General features: G+C 62.2%; 3 protein-coding genes across 4 annotated transcripts in view; 2 read left to right on the top strand and 1 right to left on the bottom strand.

Moving 5' to 3' along the window:
- The window catches only part of CBL (Cbl proto-oncogene), a 34,869-nt gene extending 30,292 nt beyond the window's left edge, over nucleotides 1–4,577 (top strand). The window contains exon 16 of the mRNA XM_068659480.1: nucleotides 886–4,577. Coding sequence (XP_068515581.1) covers nucleotides 886–1,166 — 281 coding nt within the window. The 3' untranslated portion in view covers nucleotides 1,167–4,577. The remainder of the gene's footprint in view (nucleotides 1–885) is intronic.
- A 2,509-nt stretch (nucleotides 4,578–7,086) lies between these two features.
- MCAM (melanoma cell adhesion molecule) lies at nucleotides 7,087–15,036 on the bottom strand. Of its 2 annotated transcripts, XM_068659485.1 has the most exons (15): nucleotides 14,881–15,036; nucleotides 11,606–11,733; nucleotides 11,317–11,527; nucleotides 11,166–11,236; nucleotides 10,966–11,053; nucleotides 10,661–10,840; nucleotides 10,453–10,580; nucleotides 10,172–10,331; nucleotides 9,944–10,065; nucleotides 9,682–9,820; nucleotides 9,461–9,582; nucleotides 9,247–9,382; nucleotides 8,974–9,115; nucleotides 8,433–8,550; nucleotides 7,087–8,166 (listed from the first exon to the last, which is right to left on the bottom strand). In XM_068659485.1, the coding sequence occupies exons 1-15, from the start codon at nucleotides 14,954–14,956 to the stop codon at nucleotides 8,137–8,139; spliced, it is 1,851 nt and encodes a 616-aa protein (XP_068515586.1). In that variant the 5' UTR covers nucleotides 14,957–15,036; the 3' UTR covers nucleotides 7,087–8,136. The 2 variants fall into 2 exon arrangements, with proteins under 2 accessions (XP_068515586.1, XP_068515588.1); XM_068659487.1 differs by lacking the exon at nucleotides 8,433–8,550.
- Nucleotides 15,037–19,551: 4,515 nt separating this feature from the next.
- RNF26 (ring finger protein 26) lies at nucleotides 19,552–22,439 on the top strand. The gene has a single exon (XM_068659473.1). The coding sequence runs from the start codon at nucleotides 19,763–19,765 to the stop codon at nucleotides 21,071–21,073; it is 1,311 nt and encodes a 436-aa protein (XP_068515574.1). The 5' UTR covers nucleotides 19,552–19,762; the 3' UTR covers nucleotides 21,074–22,439.
- The last annotated feature ends 156 nt before the right edge of the window (nucleotides 22,440–22,595 follow it).

The following is a 22,595-nucleotide window of genomic DNA, read 5'->3' as shown; positions in this document are numbered from 1 at the left end:
GGTCTCTGAAATTTGAGCCGGTTCAGACTGAAGCTGCCATTTCAAAAGACACTTTGGGGGAGAGGAGTGGGGAGTCCTTTTTCTCAAACGTACAAAAAGCTTTTTATGTGTCAGGAGCTTGTTCTGTGACGATGAGGGAGACGAGCTGCACTGTGGCTGCTGAGGAAGCCTCCATGAATTTGGTTCCCGAGGAGCCTTCCCCGGCTTCGTGCTCTCGGTGCAGTTTTTCAGGAAGGCCCCACGATGACTGCTGCTGTTCTGAACGGGGCTGCGGTGCCAGTCTTAGGGATTGTTTGGACATTCCTAGGATGTGTGTGTTGTACACCACCAGTTCAGCACTTAGAAAACTCTGCCTGGAGTACCTCGGGGAGGTTTTTCTAGCAGAAAAACGCGGCTCACTTTAAGGTGATGTCAAAGATTCAGGCAGAAAAGTTCCCTGTTATTAGGAAAAAACATTTTCTGCAGGGATATGGGAGGTGAGGACTCCAAATTATCAGAGATTGGATTAACGCTGTAAATAATGCATTTTCTCTACAAGGCACTAATTAAATCCCTGCGGTGTTTGGTGTCCTGCTTGGGTTTTTTTGGCTGCTCTTCTTGTTCCCCAGGAGGCTCGGGTGGGCTCCCGCAGGAGCTCGTGTGCGGGTCTGAGATATAACTCAGTTTTTGGAGAGCTTGTGGCGGAGGAGCTGTGACAAATCCATTCCATTTCGTGCGGGTGCTGATCAGCACCGTGCAGTGGGAGGATGGGGCTGAGCCGAGATAGTGGCACGGGGTCGTGGTGGCGCAGCCGAGTGCCACTCGTCAGTCTGATGTCAGCCCTGCTCGCTTCCGAGCAAGAGTCCCTGCCCTTCCTTGAAGCGACGCGTTTCTTTCTCCTTCCAGGTTTCTCGGATGGCTCTCAAGTTCCCGAAAGGCCGCCCAAGCCGCTGCCACGGAGAATAAATTCAGAGCGAAAAGCCGGGAGCTGCCAGCCGGGCGGAGCCAGCAGCGGGAGCAGCGCCTCGCTGCAGCTCTCCAGCGAGATCGAGAACCTCATGAACCAGGGCTACTCATATCAGGACATCCAGAAAGCGCTGCTCATTGCACATAACAATATCGAAATGGCCAAGAATATTCTCCGGGAGTTTGTTTCCATCTCCTCCCCTGCTCACGTGGCCACATAGCACATCACCTCCGACGCCTGCAACTTCTGCGGACCGGCTGCCCGGGCGGCTGCGCACCCGAGGGGAAGGGGGTTCCTTTAGAGACTGCGTGCGGAGCTCAGCCCTGCCTCTTCCCGAATCAGTTATCAGGTTTTTGTGGTTCCAGATTTCAAAGCAGTGGGAGGAAATGGAAGCGGAGCGGTGTTTTTATACAGTGTGTGTCTTGGAGTCCTTTTCCCCCCTGCCTCTTGGCTGAGAGAACGGATTTGGGGTGCTGGTAGAGAGAGGCGGTGCCACGAGGGACCCCAGAACCGATGCCCTGGAGGCCGGGGGGAGTGTTTTGTGCTGTGAATTCCAAGTGAATGCTCTGAGAAACCGGGTCAGTGTGGTGTGTCCTGTGGTTCATGGTACTAGGTTTGGACCCGCTCGCTGCTCAGGCTTTTCGGAGCAGCCGAGCGGTCGCGGTCTGCTGGGAATAAGCAGGAGACCTTGGGAGAAATCTTCTGATTGCTTCCCGTTAGCTGTGGCGTCCCCCTCCTCCCTGTAATGACAGCATTTATTGCTCACCATTTAGGTCATCCCTTTTCTCCTGGAGCCGGCGTGCCTGGCTTCTGCGGGGCGCTTTGCTCGTGGCAGCGCCGGGCGTTGGATTTCTCTCGGCCGTGGCCTCTCCCCAGCAGCCTCGGATTCCAGGGCGCTAGAAGTGCTGCAAGCCCCGCGTGTCTTTGAGGGGTGGGAGAGGGAGGGAAGAATCCGAGGGAGAGCAAAGAGCTGGCTGCTGCTTCTCCTTTTCTTATTTTTTTTTTTTAGCCTCGAGCGTTTGGTGCTGGGGCTCGGTGGCAGCCCTGCCGGCCGCTCCCGTGCGCTCCTCCTCCCGGAATGCTGCACCTGCTGAACGTGAACGCGCCGCTTGCTGTGCCTAAACTGCATGGTGGCTGTCACAGCCTCGTGGTCCCCTCACCCTGCGGGGCTCCTCTTTCCATTCCTATTTCTCCGAGGAGTCCCCAGAGCTCGTGTCCGAGTGGAGCTGGGGCGCTTTGTGCTCGGAGAACAATCCCTGGGCTCGGAGAGGCCGGGCTCAGCTGCTCCTCGCACAAAACCTGAGCAGCTCCCGAGCTCCCCTCCTAATAGGCTTGCCTTTGGGGTGCCTTTGGGGGAGCCTTGCAGTCGGGCAGGGACACACAGCTCCCAGCCCGACAGACGGACAGCCAGCCCTCTGGGTACACGGCGAGGCTGCCAGCCTTTCAGAGCACGTCCTGCATTATTTGCATCCCTCCGAGGGCAGCAGCAGCAGTCCCTGGGTGAAGCTTTGCAGCTTGAAACGCTGCCGGCGTGCTCGGGGCAGCTGGATGCAGTTCAGCCCTTTAAAAAAAAAAAACAGGAGCTGGGCCCAGATTTCGGGGAAGCCGCTCGCAGCTGGCGAGGAAGCGTTGGCGAGGAAATGAAACCTGAAATGTTTGTGGGGTGTGCAGTGGGGGGGCTTTATAAATGGATGCAGGGGGGTCCAGGCAGTTTAAAAGCAGGATCTGGCCCCTCGCTCCCCTCCTGTCCGTAACAAAACGCTCTCTGAAGCTGTAAGGGGATCCCTGAAGTGCAGCTCTCGCCGTTGCTATTTTAGGGCCGGGGCTGAAACGTGCGAGCTGGGGAGATTTCTGCCCATCCATCGAGGCAGGTTATGGGACGGAGCCCTGCCGGCCCTGCCCCTCTCTTCCGTGCTCTCCCCGGCGCTGCCACCAGCCCCGTGTTGCTTTTGGAGCCGCTTCAGCGCCGCCTTTGCTGCGTAAACTCAGCCTGAGTGAGTTCAAGGGTGGCGTGAGACCGGGGCTGCTGCTGCCAAGGCTGTGGGAGAGCCAAATCCAGCAGCAAAAACCTCACCTCGTGTCCTGCACAGCCCCGGAGCCCGCAGCAGCGATGCCCTGTCCCCTCTCTGCGCCATCCCCGTGGGTCTCAGCGATGAGGGAGCGGGATTTTCGTGGCGTGTATCACTCACTAACCCCTGCATGTGTCCTTTCCGTGCGCTGTTTCTCAGACTAATTTAAGCAGCTGAAACCTTGGCTTTGCCTCCTCGACCTGGGAGCGTTTTGCTTGCCCCGCTGGCGTGCAGCGGGCTGTGCCCAGGCCCTGTACAGCGTATTTTCCTTCCTGTTTTTCTTCCCGAAAGGTGAGCCCGATGCGATTTTCTCTTTTCTTTCCCCCCTTTCCACCTCCTCGCTCTTTATTCTGAAGGAGGCAACTTGATAACGCGACTTCAGGAGAGCAGAAGCCAAACGTCTCGTGCCTTTCCGAGGGGAGCGCTGCCTCGCCGGGCTGCCCTGCTCCAAAAAGAGGAGCCCGAGCAGGCAGCTCCGAAAGGTGAAGGGGCCGGAGAGCCGGGCTGCTCTCACTCCTGCTGTGTCCCTGTTTTTTTTTTTTTTGCAGCATTTCAGCTGCCGAGGTTTCCTTCTCAGCCTGGTGCCGGGAGAGCTGCGGGACGGGATTGCTTTTGCTTGGAACAAACCGAGCTCTGCTCTTTACCAAAACCGCCCTTTTTCTCCCCACCTGCCATGCCAGGGCGCGAAGCAAGCAGCAAACCCTTCCTCGGGGAGGAGCTGGGGCAGCCGGCATCCGCCTCGCTTTTGGGGTTTTGGTGTTTTAGGGTGCCCGGAGCCACCCCGGCCGAGACATATCCCTAGGGGCAGGCTGGCTGCGGATTCGCTTCCCTGCGCGCCCCTCGCTGCGCCCTGCCTTGGGGACACGTCACCTCCTGCACTAGGCTGATCTCCTTACTGTAGCTAACCCCTGAGGCAGGGCCATCACTGTAAATTTATTTTGTTTTTTTAATTATTATTATTATTATTTTATTATTTTATTATATTTTTTTTTCAGTCGAGCAAGAAAAAATGCAACTCCCAGGGCGCTTTTCCCGAAGGTGCCGCGTTAAAAAAAAAGTGAGTTGGGGAATAAATAAAGGACACGTGGGGTTTTGTTTTTTTTTAAAGCTCCTGCTGGAAATCTTTTTTGGGAATTTCTGGCGGGGGAGGAGCGGTCGTTCTTTCTCTCGAATGACAAACACCAATTTGTATGATGTCAGTGTTAAAAATGTGGAGATTTTCACGAGCTATTTTAAAAAAAAAAAAATATAATAGTGTCATTAATATAAAATATAATAGCAGTATTTAATCCTTTCAGATCTGTAAAGAATAAGGCAAAACAGAAGGTAAATATTCTTACAGAGAGTAGCTGAGCTTTAAGGTTCACTTGGTTTAAAGTCCTCGGTTTGTTTGCAAGTGCATTGTTAATGTTTAGAGGTTATACTAATGTTATTTATTAATTGTTTCCATCCTTGTATGCTGCCCACTAAGAGCTTCTTTGGGATTTTCCTTCACCTGTGTCAGTAAAAAGAAAACGAAACAAAGTTTTATTTTTCAATAAAATTCCCTTTGTCGTAGCAGAGCGGCTGCCTGCTGGTGGGTCTGTGAGCCCGGCTTGGGGCGTTCGGTCCGTGCCCTGCGTCCCTTACACACCCCACTGACACCCAACCTGCTTCCAGCCAATTACCTGATCCTAATTAAGGTCAGGGATGCTCATGAAATGAGAGCAGGGATGGTTTAAGAGTGCAACACGCTGCTGGAGCCAACCAAGAGATGACACGAGCCCAAAGAAACCATTAAATGCCGAGGCTCTCGTTAAGAGGGTTGGTACCAAACATTAACAGGGGCCCGAGTTGGGACTGCAGTGCCCATAGGGTGCCGGGTAGGTCCTGAAACCCAAATCCTGCTCTGCAGGAGCCCGTTAGCCTCCAAAAACCTTACAATTCCTGCCTCTCATTTACAGAAGGATATAGAAAATAATTAATAAACTAATCCGTGACATTCTATATATGGGATCTATAAGGAGTTCGAGGCTACTTACACATCCATAACACACCCCCAGTGCTCTGTTAATGGGTACACGACCCGTTCAGCCCCCCCATGACCCCTGCTGGGGCTGGGAGCCTATGGGGGGGTTTTGGGGTCCCCGTTGGCCCTGACCGTGGGCCCTAGGGGCTGGTGGAGGTTGTGGGGTCAGGCAGGGGCTGCCTGGGGGTGGGTGCTGATGCTGGATAATGGGGCATGTATGGGGTCCGTGGGCACGTAGGGGGCTACGGGGAGGGCAGGAGGGGTCTGGGGGGTTGATTGAGGCCAAGTGGGTGCAAAGGAAGATGGCTCAAGGGTCAAACGAGGTTAATTGGGGTCAAGTGAGGACATGGGGGGGTCATCTGAGGTCAACTGGACTCAAGAATATGGCTTGAGAGGTCAAATGAGGACACAGGGGTCATCTCAGGACAAGTGGACTCACAAGAAAATGGCCCCAGAGGTCAAATAAGGTTAATTGGGGTCAACTGGGGACACGGGGGTCAAATGAGGTTACGGGGGTCAAATGGGGACAAGTGGACGCAAGAAAACGGCTCCAAAGGTCAAATGAGGTTAATTGGGGTCAAATGAGGACACAGGGGTCAAATGAGGACACGGGGGTCATCTCAGGTCAAGGGGACTCAAAAGAAAAAGGCTCCAAAGGTCAAATGAGGTTAATTAGGGTCAACTGAGGACACCGGGGTCAATTGAGGACACAGGGGTCAAATGAGGACAAGTGGACACAAGAAAACGGCTCCAGAGGTCAAATGAGGTTAATTGGGGTCAAATGAGGACATGGGGGTCATCTCAGGTCAAGGGGACTCGAAAGACAATGGCTCGAGAGGTCAAATGAGGTTAATTGGGGTCAAACGAGGACACGGGGTCAATCGAGGTCAAGTGGACTCCGAGGGTGTGCCCCAGGCCAGGTTCCTTGGGGTTGGCTGCACTGGCTCCCAGTTGGGGCTGGCTGTACTGGCCGGTACTGGAGGCGCTTGAGGCCGTCTCTGCTGGCTCCAGGTGAGTGAAACGACCCCAAAAGCCCCACGGGGGTCCCATGGGGGCTGTGGCATGGTCCGAGCTGGGCCCCCCCACCCCTTATGGCCACAGGAACCCCATTGGGGGGGGCTCCATCCCCCATCCACTGCTACCCCCCAGTGGCCTCCCCCCAGGTCAGTATGGGGACAGCCCTGTCACGTCCCCATCCCCCTTCCTCACCCCCATTCTTCTCGGTGAGCATGTCCCCAGGTGGGGTGGGATGTCCTGGGGGGGGAATCGGTCCTGGCCAGGTCCCCTCCTGGCTCCGGGTGCACCCCAACCCCCCCGGGCAGGGCAGTGCGAGGGGCACTATTTATTACTAATTAGTTATTATTACTGTTTATTGCCCTTTATTAACAGTATTACCTTTTATTTGTTTTTTTTTTTTATTATTATTATTTATTTATTTTTTATTTTTTATTTATTATTATCCGTTATTCCCTATTAAAATGGCTCAGGACCTCTCCCTAGGAATTCCCCCCTGCCACCTGCAGAAGCTGAGGGATGAACACCAGCCACAAGCCCTCAGGCTCCTTTAGGGGAATTATCCCTGAATAGCCCAGATCCTCGGTATTAGCAATAAATAATCGATAATTATCAATAAAATGATCTCTTTTGGTTTCTTACCCAACAGCTTTGATTATCGGGGGCTGTTAAATCCCATTCCCACGCTCCCTTTTAGCATCCAGTCACCACTACTACACTGATGTATTGCAATCTAATAGGGTTATCAATTAGAAACCTCATTAATAGAGCTGCCCGTTATCAATTATTGGGGGCTGGTAGCTATTAACACCATTTCTAATTAGCAGCCCTGTACGGAATTACCTGTTAGCATCCCGAGTAGGCACCGATCCATCACCTATTAGGATTTTACCAGGATTTCCTGTTAATTCCTATCAGGAATATCCTGTTAATTCCTACCAGGACCTCTCATTAGCTGCCACTAATTGCCTATTAACACTGATTAGCACCCGTCCCGGGGCTGGGAAAGGGGAAGGGAGCGAAGCGTCACCACCAGCCTCACGCCCAGCCTTTGACCTCGGTACTTTATTTTCACATATATATATATATAAAAAAACAAACAAACTGGCAAATATCAGACAAAACGCCCGGAAATGTACACACAACCCAACAAAAATATGTATAACCCAAAGCTTCTGCTGCCACCACGCAGCTCACGAGCGGGGCCGAGCCGAAGGGGAAAGGGGCTGGGGGGCAGCAGGGGAAGGCTGGGGCCGGGGTTTTCCCTCCCCGGAGGGGGCAGGAGGTGTCAGTGAAGCAAGAAATAAACCAGTTTCCCCTGGGGCTGATAAATGTTTAGCAAAAAAAAAGAAAAAAAGAAAAAAAGAAAAAAAAAGAGAGAGAAATCCAACCCTGAGACATCGCCGGCTGGCCCTGACCTGACATTCCTCGGGTTCACGTTTACGCACGGCCCAGCGGTGCCAGCAGCTGTGCGGCCTCCCTAAAAACAACTCAATTCGTCCTCCCCCTCGGCAGCAAACCTTCAATCCGGAGGATTTCAGAACCTGCAGCCCCCACGGAGCCGAGAGCCCCGGCCCTGCCCTCGCAGCCCCTCGGGGGGCTCCCTGCCCGCAGCACCCCGGGGACTCAGCACCGAGGCCGTGGGGGCTCAGAGGGAAAACCCCAAAAGCCCCAATGCTTCTCCCCTCTGCCCCCCAAAACCCAAACCCTTGAGGTGCCAGCACCGCCCTGCTGCGAAAAAGCGAAGAATCCCGCCAGCTTTGCTGAGCAAATTTGGGGAGAAAAGGCGTCAAAAAAAAAAAACCTTGCCGCGCGCGGCGCAATTTCCTGAATGAAGCCTCGGCTCCTTCCCTCGGGCAGCTCAGTGGGGGAATTTCTTTCGAGTATTGCTGTCGGCTTCCCCGGAGCAGAAAGCAAGCCCGGCTCCGCCGCTGCCAAGCCGCCAAGCCGCGGTTGAGGTATCGGAGGGGGGGTCCCCGGGGTGCCCCCGCGGGGTTTCGCCGCCGGCCGCGCTCCCCGGGGGCTGGAGCAGGGGTGGGAGAAGGCAATCGGAGAGCAGGGAAGGGTCGAGGGGAGAAAGCACTTGGGAGATCCCCTGGTTAGTTCCTCAGATCGATGTATTTCTCGCTCTTGAAGAGAAAAGAGGGGGGGGAAAAAATAAAATTAGGGGGGAGAATAAGGATTGCACCGGGAGCTGGGGCTCGGCGATGCTCTGCCCCCCTCGGCACCTCCCCGTCCGCCTCCCTGAGCGATGCCGATGGCTTTAGGGTGCCCATGCAGGGTGCGGAGCGCTGGGCGAGGAGAGAAGCGTTACCTCGGGCACCCCCTGGGCTCCTCGGCTCCGCTCCCAGCCCTGCCCGACGCCCCCGTGGCCGGTGGGGCCACCAGGTCCTACCTGGTCAGCGGCGGGTCCCCTCTCGCCGTTGGCGCCCTGCAGGAGCCCGGCCTCTTCGGCGAGTTTATCTGACTTAACTTCAACTACATTCTTGTCTTTACGTGCCTCTGGCTTTGTGCTAGGGGAGGGAGGTGACAGCTTTGAGACCGTGCTTGCGCCACCCAAGAGGGCACCTGGCTTTGGGGGGGGGGGGGAGCGGGGCCGGCCGAGCCCCCAAATTCCATCCCGGGGGGATGCTCGGGGGCAGAGGGTGCCCAGGGGCTGAGGATTCGGCTCTGGGAAGCTCTGGGCTCTCCCTGCCAGGGGTCCCTCGGCTGCTCCTCTCCTCCCTGCGTGGACGGGCTGAGCCCTGCGCACCCCGGGGGCTGCGGGGAAGCTGGAAGCGAGACCCCCACCCCGTGCCCCCGGGTGCCTCCCGCCGGCGTGATGGGATGGGAAGCAGGAGCAGGGGGGCAGCAGGAGAAATGGGATGCAGGAGAAATGGGACGCAGGAGAAACGGGCAGCCCCTGGGGGCTCCCCGGGGGCGGCGGCAGTGCTTACATGTCCTGCTTGCCGGCTCGGCCACAGGAGATTTTGCCTTTCTTGTGCAGGAAATAGATGACGGAGCCCAGCACGGCCACCAGCAGGATGCAGACGATGATGGCCACGATGATCACCCCTTTGCTCTCCGAGGTCTTCCCATCTGGGCCAGACACGGGGAGCTCACCGCGCCGCCCACCCCGGCGCCCTCCATCCAGCCTCTCCTCAGCGGGGCAGGCTCCCAAAATACCAAGCAATCCAAGGGGGGGAGCAGCAGGGGGGTTGGGGGCTCACCCAGCAGCTGGATGTGCTTCTCGCTGACCCCCAGCGCGTTGGACACCCGGCACATGGCCCCGGCGCGCAGCAGCTCGTGGCTCACGCGCACCGTCAGGTTGCTGGCGACGTGCTGGTTCTCCACGTACTCGTGGGTCTGCGGGGAGCAGCGCAGGGCTCAGCACCCCGGGGATGGTCACAGCCTAAATTCAGCCCCTCCCCGCCCGGCTCTCACCGTCCCGTTGATGCTCCAGCGCACGGAGGGCCGGGGGAAGGCGATGGCTTTGCAGGTGAGGTTCACCACCTCGTCCTGCCGCACGTAGAGCGGGGAGCTGATGGCCACGATGCGCGGTTTCCCTGCGGGGATGGCACAAAAAAAACCCTTTGGCTCCCCATGGGGGGAAACAAAGGGGCTGAGGCTGGCGGCACGGGGCTCCCCCCGGGGTTATTCCTTACCCTGAACGGCCACGGCCACCTGCTTGCTGCGCTCCAGCCCCGGCACGCTGCGAGCCACCGCCCGGCAGCTGAAATTGCTGGAGGTTTCGAAGGTGAGGTTCCTCAGGACGAGCTGGTTCCCCTCCGCCACCTTCCTGCCCTGTTGGGGAGGGACGATCCACGGTGCTGAGCCCCCAACCTGCCCCACGGGACCTCCCCAAAGCGAGGCGAGGAGGCGGAAAGGGGAAAATCCTCCCCTCGGAGGAGCCCGGGTGCCGCTCACCTTCTCGTCCCTCCACTGGAAGTCCAGGTCCACGGGGCTGTGTGCGCTGCAGTTCAGCCTCACGCTGTCCCCTTCGTTCAGGGGCGAGGAGGGCTCCATCTGCACCCGCACCCCTTCGATGTCTGGGGGGGACACGGAGAGCAGGGCAGCGGGAGCAGGGGGACCGGGGCGCCCCATTGCCACGGCTCTGCGCCCCCCCCTGTCCCCCCCGTCCCCCCGGGGCCTTACAGTTGACGACGAGCTCCACCTCCTTCTCCATCTGCATCATGTCATCCAGGTCCAGGATCTGGCAGCGGTACAGCCCGCTGCTGCTCTTGTTGACGCCGTGCAGGCTCAGCACCCCGCTGCTGGTATCAGCCAGGGAGGAGACGTCCTGCCAGTCCTCGGGCTGCGGGCAGGGCAGCGCTCAGCGCTCAGCCCCGTGCTCCCGGGGGGCACGAGACGAGGCACAGGCAAGCCAGGAGCTGCCCACAGGAGCCCGGACCTCCTCCCGACCCCAAATGCCTCACCGATTTCTTGTAGAAGCTGAAGACAGGCGCCGGGTTGCCATCGGCCTCGCACACCAGCTTCACGTCGTCCCCCTCCTTCACCAGCGCGGCGGTGGGCACGATGTGCAGCTCCACGTGCTGCGTGGGGTCTGGGGCACGAGGGAGAGGGCAGGGTGGGTGCTGGTGTCCCCCCTCCGTCCCTAAACCCGGCCCCAGGCCCCTCACTCACAGAAGACGGTGATGTTGACCCGCCGGGAAGCCTTGGAGAGCCGCTGGCCCCGCAGCCAGTAGTGCACGGCGCAGTGGAACAGGGAGCTGCGGTCCTCGCGGGTGACCACGGCAAAAAGGGTGCTGCTCACCGTGTACAGCCCGCTCGACTTGCGGGTCAGCGTGGCCAGGAACTTCACCTCTGCAGGGGACGCGTCCGCTGTTCCCAGCCCGCGGGGAGGGCTCTTTTGGGTGGCCCCAAACCCCCCGGTCCCTCCCTGCCGGGGCAGGATGAGGTCCCCAGCCCCGTCCCCAGCCCTCACTCACTGTTCTCCTCAGCCTGCAGCTGCTCCCCGTTCTTGTACCAGGTGATGTTGGCGGGTGGGAAGCTGTTCTCGCTCACGCACTGGGCGATCTGCGGCGGCACAGAGCGCCTTGGGCACGGCACAGCCCCCCGGGGACCCCCGTGGGGAGCGGGGAGAGGGGAGCCCGGCACGGCAGGGGGCTCTGGGGGGGCCTCTCCTCACCTGCATGGTGCTGGGGCTGTGCGCAGGGACGCCGGCCGAGCTGGCCTCGATCTCAGGGGTCTCGGGGACCTCTGGAAGAAGCCCCCAAACCCGAGGTGTCAGGAGCGAGGGGGGCGGGATGCGCCCCGTCCCCGCGCCACCCGGCACTCACTGTAGACGCGGAGCTCGGTGCGGTTCTCGCCCACATCCTGGCTGCCCGCCGCGACCCGGCACACGAAGGTCCTGGCGTCCTGCGGGGTCACCTTGCTGATGGCCAGGGCTGCGTCCTCGCCCACCGACAGCCGCCCCTTGTAGCTCGTCTCCTCCTCCAGCACCTCGCCGCCCGCCAGGCGCAGCAGCTTCACCGGGCTGCCGCGATCCACCTGGGGGACGAGGGGACAAGAAGGGGCTGATGGGGAGCCCTGGGGACAGCCACCACCCCGCAGCCCCCTGGCACTCACGTAGAACCAGTCGATGAAGGTGTAGGAGCCGTTCCCAGGGATGGAGAAGCCGCACTCGATCCTGGCCGTGGACTCAATCTCCGCTTCCACCACCTCCGGCATGGAGACCTGCACAGCGCCGGCTGCACCTGGGGGCAGGGACGTCCTGCTCACACCTCCACAGTCCCGAGACCACCCCGGGACCCCTGATTATACCCCCAGCCCAGACACAGGATGCCCAGCTCCCTCCCGAGGGCGGCCCCTCTGCCTGCTGAGCCCCGTGGGCGCTGCCTGCCCGCGGCACGGGTGGCACCGGGACCTGCAGGGCAGTAATGGAGCTCCTGGCCACGCTCCAGGGCGGCTCCAGGAGGTAATGGCTATCGATCCCAAGCGGGGAGCGGGCTCAGCAGCTGCCCTGCCTCGAGGCTGGGGGCTGAGCACCACCCGGGCATGGTGCAGAGAAGGGCTGCGTCATGCCACGGCCGGGAACGCCGCCGCCTCCACGCTGGCACTGCGGGCGCTGGATGAAAGGGGGCTGCACGCCCCACAGCCAGCCCCACAGCGAGGGGACGGTGCCAGGGAGCCCAGGAAGGGGTCCGGCAGCCCAGCACCTGCACCCAGCCCAGGTTTGGGAGCTGGAGACGAGAGGGCTGCAGGAAGGCAGCTGTGTCAACAGCTCACCGATAGCCGCCCCGCTATCAGCTGCTCAGCCTCGCCAGGGAGGGAACTTCAAAGGGCAGCGCCCTGCCTGTGATATGCTCTTTATCTGAAGTGGGTACGCGGTGGCACAGCCCCGACATGCAGCCGGGAGCCCTTCTGCCATGGCAGAGGTGCTGTCTCACATCGCCAGCCCCACCGGGGCACCCCAAAAGCCGGCCCCTGGCCCCCGGCTCTCTGTGCGCCTGGCGAAGAGGGATGAGAAGCAAAGCGGGGCAGGAAAGGAGGAGGCAGAAAAAAAAAAACAGGTGAAAGCCCCAAAGATAAACAGGCAGCGGCGTCAGGAAACTGGACCAAGCACACGGGAAAGAAAAACTTCGCACCGGAGGCACCTGGGCACGACACCGGCCACCCCCAGTCCCGTGCACACCGGGGGCGCACCCAGCCGCTGCCGCTGCCCCCCGCCGTTCCCAAACCCCCAGTAGGGTCCTGGGCAGGGCCACCCCTGGGAGATGGGAGCTGCTGAACCGCTGGGAGCGGGAGCCCTCGAGCCCTCGTCCTGGCGGCAAAAGCAGCAGAAGCATGAGCTCAGAGCTGGGGAATGGCTGGCATCCGCGGCTGGCACCAGGCACCCTCCTACCCGGCCGCTGCCCTTGAGGAGGCGGACACGGGGGCTGCAGCCCCCTCCCTGCTCCCCCCAAAAGGGCTCGCCAGCCCTTTTGGGAGCACCCAGCGACACCCCGAGTGCTGCTGGAAGCAGAGGAAGGGACGCAAGCACCCCTCGTGCAGCCCCTGGGCATGACCCACAGCCCGGAGCGAGGGAAGGGTGGGTTTTGGGGACACGGTGACGCACCCACGCACCCCGCTACGGTCCCCTTGGGGCCACCGGGGCAGGGCTGGGAGCTTCCAACCCCGTTACGGAGCAGCCCGAGCACGGCACCCAGCGCCTGGCACAGCTCCAGCGGGGGACCCGGGGCGAGATCCGGAGAGGGAGCGAGAGGGGAAGGGAGGAGAGCCCCTCGCGCCTTTCCATCTGGCTGGCGGACAGCCGGCCGGCAGCCAGGGCTCTGCGAGAACAAAGCTTTGCTTTTAGAGCCGGGGAAAAGGGGTGGGGAGCAGCACGGCCCCTCCGCCAGCCTCCCGCGGAGCCGAGGTGTGCGAGGAGAAGCCTGGCTGCGGCACGGGGTCGTGTGTGTTTGTGTCCCCCCCCACCCTGGAGCGGAGCGGCCACAAAAAAAGGGGGCACCGCAGGGGGCTGGGGCTGCACCAGGGGTGCTGGAGGTGTCCCAGGTTTTTCCGGGTGCCTCTCGGGGAAAGCAGCTGCAGGAGAGCCTCGCCGGGCTGGGGCTGGGGCCAAAGCTCTGCTGTGGCACCCTGCACCCCCCCAAAACGCCCCCCCTAAGCCGTGCGCAGCTGAAGAAGCAAAGCTCGCAGCCCCCAGCCCTGCAGCCAGGTGGGAACACCCCAAAACCAGCCCTGCACGAGGGGCCAGGGTGGCACCAGCAGCTCCAGGCTGAGCTCCCTGCCCCGGGGGGGGCACACGGGGAGCCCCCCAGCCTGCTTGGGGAGGGTTTGGCTGCAGCCCCTCGTGCTTCCCCGGCACCGCAGGGCAGGGACGAGGCAGGAGGGAGGCAGGGAGCAGCCAGAGCAGCACCGGGACCCCTCCCTGGGGCTTGGCGAGGGGCAGGAAGCGCACACCCCCCCTTACCCACGGTGGGGGGGGTGGAAAACGGGCTGGAAAGAAAGATAAAAAAAGAAAGCGTGAAAAGCCAAGAGAAACACAGCGCCCGGGGGGGGGAAAAACTCCTTAGAAGGCGAGGGGTGGATGGATGCTGCCCCAAAAACCTGACCGCCCCACCCCGAGCGCACGTGGGGGCTCCCCGGCGCCCTGCCCCACCGACCCTGGCCCCAGCAGCCTGGCTAGTGCCAGCCCCCTGCTGCTAGCCACAGGGCTGGCATCCCTGGGGGGCCAGCAGGGAGCACCCCTTTTTTTTGGGGGGGTGGGGGGGGAGGCTGCAAAGGGACCCCCAAAGTGGCACCAGCTCCATGCCCAGAGGCTGAAGCGGAGCCTGGGGGCGTGCAGGGCTGGAAAAGGGGGGATCGGGGGGGGGTTATTGGGGGGCTGCTCCCCCCCTCAGGCTGCCCCCCCCCCCCATGATTTGGGCACTCCTGGCCCCCACCGGGCGGTGCCCCAAGGGTGTCAGCTCCGGGACGGGACAGGGACAAGGGGGGGGACACAGGGAGGGGGTCGTGGGGGGGGACTGGGAGGGGTTCGGGGGGGGTCGTGGGCTCAGCAGGGAGCGCCCCAAAGCGCCTTCAGCCCCCCCCCGGGTGCTGAACGAGGCTGGGCACGGGGCGCAGCAGCTCCACGGACACAGCAGGGGGAGGGTCCCCGTGTGCCCCCCCCTTACCTAGGGACTCCTGGGGGTCCAGCAGCACCCCATAGGACCCCCCAGCACCCCCCCGACCCCACCCCGTCCCCAAAAATCCCTCCCGCACCCCTCAGCGGCTGCGCGCCCCCGGGTGCCGCAGGTGCTGCGCTCCCTCCGGGCGGCCCCAAAACGCCCCTTTCTCTCCCAAAAAAAAAAGCACCGCCCCCCCCCCCCCCCCAAAAAAAAAGAAAAAAACCAACAACTCACCGCAGCAGAGCAAGAGGCAGCACCCCCAGCCCCAACCCCAGCCCCAGGAGGGGCCCCCCCGGCGCCCCCCAGCCATCGCCCTCCGTCGCCGCCTGCCCGAGACTGCTCGAGCCCCGCGGGCTGACGTCAGGAGGAGGAGGAGGAGGAGGAGCGGGGGAGGAGGAAGGCTCCGGACCTGCCCCCCCCCCCCTCAACCCCTCACCCCCCCCCGGCGGCTGCCGCCCACCCCGCAGGGCGCAGCCCCGACCCCGGTCCCCCCCCAACCTCTCCAAGGCGCGCACGGGGCGCAGCCCCCCGGGGGTGGGCAGGGGGCGCTCCGGGAGGGGGCTGGGGGTTGGGGGGGGGGGGGGGGGACACGGTGGGGCTGGGGGGGGGGCCGGTCCCGGTGCATTCCTGCCCGGCCCCGCCTGCCCGGGCTTGCTGCGGTGGCTGCGAGCCGCCAGGCAGGCGCTGGAGGTGGGAACTTGGGGGGGTGTGGGGGGGGGTTAGAGGGGCGGGGTGGGTTTCGGGAATGCTGTTTGGGGGGGGGCACCCTACAGGAGTAGGGGACCCCCCCCTCTAATTCACCCCGCTCCGCCTCAAAGCCCAAGCCCACAAATTTTGGGGCAGCCGAGCCCCCCCCACACCTTGAAAAGTGGCAAAGTGGGGGGCGCGCCCCCCCCAACCCCCCCCCCGGGGTGCCTTGCACCCACCTGCAGCCCCCTCCCCACCGCAGGGACCCCCCCAGGCTGCAGCCCGAGCCCCCCCTGCAGCTTCTTTTGGGGAAAAAAGGGAGCTGGGGGATGCCTGGGGGGGTCCGGGGGGGGTCAAAAGGGGTCGGGACCCCCCCCATCTTGCCCCCAGTCCGCTGCCGCAGCCTGGCCCTGCCTCAGTTTACCCCTTGGCTCCTCCTGCAGCTCGGGACCCCCCCCCCAAAAAAAAAAAAGGGGCTGCACCTCTCAGGTACACCCTAACCCCCCGTGGGGTCAGGCTGGGGGTGTCCCCAGGGCAGGGGCATCATTTTGGGGACCCCCCCCCCCAGCACCCCCGTTTGGGCTCCCTCGGTGCCATTCCCTGACCCTTCCCGTGCCCCCCTCCAGCCTTGGCTCCGTGCCGTGCCCCCCCCCCCCCCAACACCACTTTGCAAGCCGAATGGACCTGATGATTCATCGGAAATGATTAAATTTTATTTATTAAATTTCTCCCCCCCCCCCAACCCCCCCCCGGCGAAATGGGTTGCTTAAAATGGCAACGAGAAGGGAACAAGTGCAGGGCGCTGCCCCCACGGCTACACCAAAGGGGGGGGGAAATTTGCAACCATGGACCCCAAACCCTGGGCACGCCGATGTTTCCCCCCCCCCCCCATGTGCACGATGCTCTGCTGGGAGCAGGGATTGGGGTACCCATCGCCCAAACCCAAAAAATGCCCCCCCCCCCAGGGCACAGGGGTGCCGCGTTCCCAGGAGAAAGCAGCGCCCAGCAAGGCAAACAAAGAGGCCGGAGAGCCGGCTGGCACGCTGCTGGAGCAGCTCGTTCTCGTTGCAAAAATAAAGAGAAACGTCCCAAAAAAAACCCTACAAAAACCCAAAAACCTCCGCAGGACATTCCCAGCCCTCGGCCCCTGGGAGCAAACAGCCCCGTTGACCGCCGCGGGCCTGGGGAGCTTCTGCTCCGCGGAGATCCTTTTGCTCCAAAAAAAAGAAAAAAAAAAAAAGCTATTTTAAAGTTAATTTTTTTCTAAAGCTTTAAGCTTTTTCTAATTTATTTATTTATATTTTTTATTTATATTTTTTTGTCTCCCACCAAACTCAACGCTTCTGGGGGAAAAACCTTCCAAGATTTCCTGGCCGCCCTCCAGCTGCTGTGAACCCCCCCCCCCCCCGGCACCCAGTGGGTTTCGGGCTCTCGGCCACTGTCATCTGCCCCAAATCCTGCCTCATTTTGAGCCTAATTATTTATTTTTTTGGGGCCGAAAGGCCTCGGCTCCAACCCTTCTCCCCGCTGGGCAAACAAACAGCGCCGAGCAGGCAGCGCCGCCGGGGCGGGGAGGTCGGGGTGCGTGGGGTGTGAGCCCGACCCCGTGGCCTCTTGTGGTGTTGGGGGGGGGGGCTCGGAGCACCTCAGGGGGCTCAGGAGGGATTTTGGGGTGCGTGGGGGGCTCCGGGTGCTGGCTGCGTCCCCATGAGCCTGGCCCCGGGGATGGGGGGTGATAAGGGTGAGGAGGGTGCTGGGCGCACTGGGCGACGCGCTGCCGGCTGGCACGGCTCGGGGTGGAACCCAAAATAATAAATAGGAACCCAAAATAAGAAAAGGAACCCAAAATAAGAAAAGGAACCCAAAATTTCGGCTGGGAACCAGCTGCCGCGGCCGTCCCAGGGCTGTTCCTCTTCACACAACACCCCCGGGGCCGAGAAGGGTCCCTGCTCCCTGGGGGAACGGCCGGGATTTGGCTCAGCCCCACACAGGGAGAAGGTTTGGGGACGTTTTTGGGGTGGAAGACAAAAGAGGGGCGAGCACCAGGCAGCCGGGGGGGGGGCTGCACCCCGTCTCCATCCCCCTACAGGACCCTATTTGGTGTCCCCATGCCCTGGCCCAGGAAAATGTCGCCTCCGTTTGTGCCCCCCCCCCGCTCCTTCCTCCGTCCCCGCAGGAAGGAAGGACGTGAGCGGCCTGGGGGGGCAGGACGGGGACATCTGGATTTGTGTGCACCGAGGGGGGGTCAGGGAAGCCGAAACCCCAAAAAGGAGAGCGGGGCAGCCCCAGGGATGGTTATGGGGCACGGAGCAATCCCCGGACACCCCGCTTTGGGGGGGGGGGTGAGGCGGACAGATGGACGAGGACAGCTGAGGGGAAACCTTACCCCGTTTTGGGGTAGGGGCCCCAATGTCCTAGGGGCAGGTGCAGCCGTGTGGGGCGTGATTTTGGCCACGTCCTGCCCTAATGTGTGTAAAACCCCGGGCCTCCCGACCCCAAACGCACACACACGCAGGCGGCGAGGGGAAGGATTTGGGGCTATTTTTGTCATCCGGCCTTTTCCTTCGGAAGATGCTGAGTTCATCTTCCCCTCCTTGTCATCGTCGTCGGCCTTCGGCCTTCGTCCGGACGGAAAAAGGCCCCATTGTCTCCCAGCCAGATGGGCCGGGGCCTGGGCACCCGCCCCAACAATGGGGTGGATTTATAGGGCCGGGGTTTGCGTCCTCAGCCCCGTGCTGACACCGCAGACCCCAAAGGAACAAGGCCTCGGGGTGCTCGTCCTGCCCATTTTGCCCCGAATCTGAGGGACGATAAGGGATAAAAGTCCTGAGGGGGGAACAATGAGAGATTTTGGGGTCTCTCCCATAGGGTTTTGTGCTGCTCGGGGGTCCCTGAGGCGCCGGGGAAGGCGCCAGGCCGGCAGCACCCATGGGAGCTGTGGGGCCGGGCAGGGATTTCTCCTCGCAGGACGTTCCCATGGACGGGGATTTGGCTTTCCCAGGGCCGCCTGGCCGGGATCCAGCGGTTCGGGGCCAACCATGGGGGGGGGGCAGCACCCTAAGGAGGGTCCCAAATGCCCGGCCCAGGTTGGGATTGGGATTTGGGATTTAGGGGCACGGTGCCAGCAGCCCCCACACCCCAGCTCCACCCTTCCTACAGCACCCAGGGGCCTGTGGAGGAGGTGGGGGCCGAGGGGGGGTCCCCAGCCCCATTTCCCCCCTCAGCAGCTGCCCCAAACCCTTTTAGCTCCTGTTTTCCCCCTCCAGACCTGCCAGAGGGGTCCCCGGAACCCCATTTTGAGCAAATCTGGAAAAAAATTAATAATCTGGGGGGTTTCCGCCCCCCTGCACCCTCCCAGGGGGCTGCTTGGGCCCCCAGGGAAATGGGGAGGGGGCCGCAGGTGTATGGGGTTTATGGGGTTTGTGGGGTCCGTCCCGCAGCGGGGAATGAATGGGGCCCGCCCGGCCCCTCCGCTCAGCCCTTTTTCTTTTTATTTTTTTTTCTATTTTTTTTTTTTTCTATTTTTTTTTTTTGGCCGGGCCCTCGGGAACCCAAACATTACCATAAATGCTCAAAGCCGCTCGGCCCCGTCACGTGGGGCACCGCGCACACCCCGCTGGGGGGCTGCGGGCTGCCTTTTGGGGCCAGGGACCCCCAAAAAACAACCGGGCTGGGAACGGACAGACCCCCATGGGGACGGACGGACGGACGGGGCGCTGCCACCCCAGCCAGCTCCGGGGCCTTGGGGTGCGGGTGGCTTTGGGGTCGTGCGATCCCGTTCCTACAAAGCCCCGGGGCTGCAGGCTGGGGGCTGCCGGGCTCGTTGCCACCACCAGGGCTTGGGGACACGGCGGGTGCCCAGCCCAGGGGATGGCGGTGAGGGTGGGATCCGCTCCGTGCTGCACAAAGCAGAGCCCCACGGCTTTAGGGTTGCTCTGGCAGCCCCATAAGGGACCCCTGGGGCGGTGCTGCCATGGCCGGCCCCGGCCCCGGCCCCGCCAGTGGGTGGCAGGGCTGAGACCGCCGCACTCATCACACCCATGGGTGGCCCCACCGCCCTCCCGCCTTAAGCGCCGTTGCCCCTTTAAAAAGGGCGGTACCCAACCGCCGCCGCCATCCAATCGCAGCCTCCCCGCCTCGCCGCGTCGCACGAACCGCCCAATGGCAGGCGAGCCGCGCCCCCAACCTCCCCTCCCATTGGCCGGCAGGCGCGACAAGATGGCGGCGCCCAGCAGCGGGGGGCCCGGCGACGGCGGCGGCTGCAGCGGCCGCGGGGCGGGCGACAAGATGGCGGCGCCCATAGGCGGGCGACCCGGCTGCGGCGGCTCCGACAACAAGATGGCGGCGCCCAGGCGCGGGGGGCGCGCGGGCGGCGCGTACAACAAGATGGCGGCGGGCGCCCTCCGCTGAGGCGGGGCCCTTAGCAACCATGGCGCTGCTGCTGCTGCTGCGCGGCCTGCGCCTGGCCCTGGACGTGCTGCTGCTGCTGCTCGACCTCAACTTCTTCCTCGTCTCCTCGCTGCTCGCCGCGCTGCTGTGGCTACTGAATCTAATCACCAGCTTGCCCTCAGCCTGCTGGCACGGGCTGATGTGGGCAGCGGGCGGCGCGCTCCAAGTGGTTTTGGGGGCGCTGAGGGGCTGCTGGGCAGCCATGGAGGGGACGAAGGCTTTGGGGCAGCTGCTGGTGCTGAGGGGCAAGGAGGCGCTGAGGCAGAGCCTGGCGGGGCTGCTGGGCTCGGGGCAGGCGGCGTGGAGGCAGGCGTGCGATGGGGTGGCCATCGCGGGCAGCTTGTTGGCTTATCTCCTCAACAGCGCGCTCAACGTGGGGCTGCTGGGCGCCCAGAGCCTCGGCGCCCTCCTGCCCGCCCTGTGGGACGCGGCGCTCAGCCCCGCGCTGCGCCTCGCCGAGCTGCTGGCCGCCTGCCTGGCACACGTCTCCAGCAGCGCCGTCGCCCTCTCCATCCTCCTGTGGGCTCCATGCCGTGTAGCCTTTGAGACGTTGGCTTCCCTGGCCGAGCTGCTCATCGGGGTGTTTTTCGTCAATGTGTACGGGTTGGGGCTGCTGCTGGTTCTTATCGGCGTTGGGGTTGTTGCTGTGAACCCCGGGGTGCTGTGGGTGATGGTGGGACACTTTCGGGTGCTGCCCGCCTGCCGCCGCCTGCAGCGGGAGGCCTGGAGGCTGTGGCAGCTGGCGGTGCTGGCGCTGGGCATGGCCCTCACCTCGCCGGCTTGGCGCAGGATGGTGGAGTGGAGCCTGCAGGTCACCGACTGGAGCCGAGGAGGGAGAACCAGGAACCGGGACAGCGAGCGGCGAGGAGCTGTGCCCCCACCGGGGAGATTGGTGCTGGCTGTGGCGGGGCAGGAGGAGCAGCCGGACACGCAGCGGGGCCCGCAGGCACGGCCGGCGCTGGGGAGAAGCTCTGCGGCAGGACAGCGGCTGCACAACCCCAGGGAAGAGCCCGGCACCTCCCGGGGGAAAGCTCCGAGGAGAGAGCAGCTGAACGTGGCAGCTGGGGACGGGATGCCGGATGACGACCCCTGGGTGCTGCTGAAAGAGCAAGAGGAACGGAAGAAATGCGTCATCTGTCAGGACCAGACAAAGACGGTGCTGCTCCTGCCCTGCAGGCACCTGTGCCTGTGCCAGGAGTGCACAGAAGTCCTCCTGCAGCAGGCCGTCTACCAGCGCAACTGCCCGCTGTGCCGCCAGATGATCCTCCAGACGCTCAACGTCTACTTGTGAACGGCTCCGTGCTTCTCCCACCAGGTCGGGGCTGCCCCCAGCAGTTCCCAAAGAACTCAGGGTGGCTTGAAAGAGGCTGCCGGGGGTGTCTGTCACAGCCACGTTTGGGACGTGACCAGGTTGTAGCTCTCGCTAGCAAGCACACGAGGTGATCACCGCAGCAAGCCGAGAGAGGGTTTTATTTTTTTTTGTTGTTGTTGACAACTTTTGCTGTTTCAGGGCCCGTTGCCTGAGCCTGCAGCGGTCCCAGACCCGAAGCAGAGCACGGAAAGATGCTCGGCTCCCTCCTAGCCAAAGCTGAAAGGGTGAAGGCTCAGCCCTCCTGGGCCTAGTGCAAGGCAAGGGAGGTTTTGTTGTTGTTTTTCTTTTTTTTCTTAGTGAGATTTGGCCAAAAAACTACCTGGCAGACTGCATTTACAGCTCGTTCTTCCTCCTGCCACGTAAACGCGGCAGCTCCCAGCGCAGGGCACAACGCACACCCCTCCTGCAAGGCTCCTGGCAGGCGCTCTCCAGCGGGTGACTTCGGGAGGGAAGGGGACTCCCCAAATCCTCGGGGAGCCCCCCGAGACATTCCAGCACCTCGCTGTGGACCTACAGCCAGGTGGGGAGCGGTACCAGGACCACAGTGAGGGTTACGCTTCTCTTCTGTCTTGCCGCCTGGCCGAAATGCAAAAACGCAGCTGGTTTTGGTACAGAGGGGCCCCAAAAGCCTCGCGGGGCCCTGCACACCTCGCTGGGGAGGGCTGAGGTGCCTCGTGGCTCCCAAAAACGCCTCGCACCGAAGAGGTTTTCCTTTCCCAGCCGCTCGCCTGGGCTCAGCCACGCGCCGGAGCCAATTTTGGCTGGAGCCAGCTTGGAAGGAGCCTCGACTCCTCGACTGTGAGCCAGGAGCCTGAGGGCGGCTGGCGTGGCCCGTGCCGTTCTGCTCCAAACTAATCGATTTCGGTGATTTTTAGCCAAAACGGAGGCAGCAGAGGGGCTGGGCTGGGAGATGCCTCTGCACTACAAACCTGAGCTGTGGCGGGGCACGGTCCTGCCTGAGAGCAGCTCCCTGGGCACATCCCCCTCGTTTTGGGGCGTGCAGAGCTCCCTGCCCTCCCCAGGCACACAGCAGCCAGCAGAACTTCGGGGCCAGCCAGATTTTGGGGTGCAACACCTCCTCCGGGGGTTTCGGGACGAAGGACACCTTCCCAGGACTGCAGTTTCTCCCTGCAAACTTGATTTATTGTTATTTTTTTTGTAATGCCAGCAGCCACGCTTGTTCTTTTCGGGCCTGTTTGTAAGAAGAGAGAAAGCTTCGCCTTCCGTTTACCTGTTTGCACTACGAGCTAGATACCGAGCGGATTAAAGTCTCCTTCAGCACAAACTGCCTCGTTTTTGGGATGTGTTTCCCTGGGGGGGGCTCTGGGGAAGCCTGTCCCTGACCCCACAGGCTCAGGAGTGCAGCCCGGCTGGGTTCTGGCTGCGTGGGGACGGCACCGGGGGACACCGAGGCACCCCCAGCGTGTCCTTGGGATGCTGG

This window comes from Anas acuta, chromosome 23 (genome assembly GCF_963932015.1).
Source record: "Anas acuta chromosome 23, bAnaAcu1.1, whole genome shotgun sequence".
In the NCBI taxonomy this organism is placed as follows: Eukaryota; Metazoa; Chordata; class Aves; order Anseriformes; family Anatidae; genus Anas; species Anas acuta.
The sequence above is the reverse complement of the archived record's forward strand: the minus strand, read 5'-3'. Positions and strand labels throughout refer to the sequence as shown.